A 2,701-nucleotide genomic window follows, 5' to 3' on the forward strand; every position below is an offset into this window, starting at 1 on the left:
GTCTCGCACGAGCGCGCTCTCTCTCGCCCTCACACGAGCGCGCTCTCTCTCGCTCTCCCTCTCTCGGGCTCCCTCTCTGTCGCGCTCTCGCTGTCTCTCGCTGTCTCTCGCGCGCTGTCTCATGCGCTCTCACGCTCTCTCTCGCATTCGCGCACTCTCTTTCATTCGCACATGCGCTCTCTTACCTCTCTCTCGCATGCTCTAGCTCTCTCTCATTCGCTCCTTGCTCGTGCTCTCTCTCATTCACTCCTTGCTTGCTTTCTCTCTCTCTTTCGCACGCTGTCTATCTCTTGCTCTCGTGCTCATTTGCTCCACATGCCATCTCTCTCTCACATGCTCTCTCGCATCCTTTCTCTCTCACTCTCCCACTCACTCTCTCACTATTTCTCTCTCTCTCTTGTGTTCGCTCTTGCGTGCTCCTGCTGTCTCTCTGTCTCTGTCTGTCTCTCTCGCTCGCTCTCTCTCCCGATCTCTTTCATGCTCTTGTGCTCTCTTGCACGCTCTCTCTCACTCGCACACTCTCTTACATGCATTGTCTCTCACTCTCGCAGGCATTCTCTCGCTCTCTGTCTCTTTCGTGCGCACTCTCTCTCTCTCTCCCATGCTCGCTCACACTCTTACGGTCTCTCGTGCTCTCTCTTACTCTCGCGCTTTCGCGTGCTCTCTCTCTCGCTCACGGTCTTCCTATCCCTCGCTCTCTCGCATGCGCGCTCTCTTTCCACTTTCTCGCACGCGCGCTCTCTCTCTCACTCTCTGCCTGTCTCTCTCTCACTCGCGCACGCGCTCTCTTTCCTCCCTCTCGCGTGCACACACGCGCATCTGTCTCACGCACTCTCTCTCTCGCTCTCCGCTCTCTTTCTCCCCGCTCTTTCTCTTGTTCACTCCTCACTCGCTTTCTCTCTCTTTTGCACGCTGTCTCTCTCTTGCTCTCGCGCTCGTTTGCTCCGCATGCCATCTCTCTCTCACACACGTGCCATCTCGCTGTCCACTCGCTCTCGCGTGTTCTCTCTCTCGCTATTTCTCTTGCCATTTCTCTCCCTCTCACCCGCGCTCTCCCCCTCCCTCTGTGTCTTCCCCGTCGCCCTCTGTGTCTCTCTCTCTCTCTTTCTTCCTGTTGCTGTCTGTTAACCCTGCGCTTTCCTTCAGTCAGTCTCCGTCTGGATTGGCCTCCCTCCCCCTTGCTCTCGTCCCTCACTTTCTGTTTGTTTTCGGTGCAGGGGAAGCCAGTTGTCACTTTGAGCGTTGTTTTTTTCCGTCCTCTCGGACCCTCAGTCCGCGCCTGTGGGGTCGGTTTGGGCTCTGATTGCTGTTTGTTTTGAATTCCAGCTGTTGGAAGTGAACAAACAATGGGATCAGCAATTCCGGAGCATGAAGCAACAGTACGAGCAAAAGGTGAGGGCCCAGGGCTCGATCGTTCATTCACAAGAATTTGGGGAAAGGTGTGAGGGACCCGCGGAAGTGTGCGGGTGCAGCCGGCAGTTTGAATCTGCTCTGGGCTAACAGGGATGAGCTGGATTTATGGAAACAAATCCTGTCTATGTTGGGAATTGAAAATATGAGCAGAAAATTCTTAGAAATATTTGGACACCATCTTGGATCATAGATTCCATAGTTTGATAGAATCCCGACAGTGTGGAAAGAGGCCATTCAGCCCATTGACTGTGCACCGACCCTGCAAAGAGCATTCCACCCAGACTCACCCCCTCAACACTAATCCCGTAGCTCTGCATTTTCCATGGCTAATCCACCTAACCCGCACCTCACCTTTGGACTGTGGGAGGAAGACGGAAACCCACGCAGACATGGAGGGAATGGGGAATGTGCAAACTCCACACAGTCAAACACCCGAGGTGGAACTAAATCCCTGGACAGCGAAACAGAATTGTATAGGTTTCTATGAGATTCCCCCTCATTCTTCTCAACTCCAGTGAATATGGTCCTAACCAACCCACTCCCCCCCTCAGCCGTTCCTCATATGTTAGACCTGTCATTCCAGGGATCATCCGTGTAACCAGCCCACTCTCCCTTCCTGCCATCGCAGGAATCCGTCTGGGAAACGTTTGCTGTGCTCTCTCCATCAGCAGAACATCCTTCCTAACAAGGAGACCAAACCTACACACACTACTCCCGGGGGTGGTCTCACCAAGACCCTCTGCAATTGCAGGAAGACATTAATGTTGCTCCAAAATGAGATAACGAGAGTCCAGAGACAGTATATTCCTGTTAGGGTGAAAGGGAAGGCTGGTAGGTATAGGGAATGCTGGATGACTGAAGAAATTGAGGGTTTGGTTAAGAAAAAGAAGGAAGCATATTTAAGGTATAGACAAGATAGATCAAGTGAATCCTTAAGAGTATAAAGGCAGTAGGAATATACTTAAGAGGGAAATCAGGAGGGCAAAAAAGGGACATGAGATAGCTTTGGCAAATAGAATTAAGGAGAATCCAAAGGGTTCTTACAAATACATTAAGGACAAAAGGGTAACTAGGGAGCAAACAGGGCCCCTCGAAGATCATCTGTCCACCCCTGAGGCTCCCAGCCTCATTCCTGATGAAGGGCTCTGGCCTGAAACGTTGATTCTCCTGCTCCTCGGATGCTGCCTGACCTGCTGTGTTTTTCCAGCACCACACTCTCAATCCCTGAAAGATCAGCAAGGTGGCCTTTGTGTGGAGCTGCAGAGAATGGGGGAGATACTAAATGAAT

General features: G+C 52.0%; 1 protein-coding gene across 1 annotated transcript in view; it reads left to right on the plus strand.

The window, feature by feature from the left end:
* Positions 1-2,701, plus strand: part of tnip1 (TNFAIP3 interacting protein 1) — an 82,623-nt gene that overhangs the window by 56,009 nt on the left and 23,913 nt on the right. Inside the window, exon 6 of the mRNA XM_043704213.1 lies at positions 1,273-1,392. Coding sequence (XP_043560148.1) covers positions 1,273-1,392 — 120 coding nt within the window. The remainder of the gene's footprint in view (positions 1-1,272; positions 1,393-2,701) is intronic.

Source organism: Chiloscyllium plagiosum, chromosome 14 (genome assembly GCF_004010195.1).
Source record: "Chiloscyllium plagiosum isolate BGI_BamShark_2017 chromosome 14, ASM401019v2, whole genome shotgun sequence".
NCBI classification, from domain to species: Eukaryota; Metazoa; Chordata; class Chondrichthyes; order Orectolobiformes; family Hemiscylliidae; genus Chiloscyllium; species Chiloscyllium plagiosum.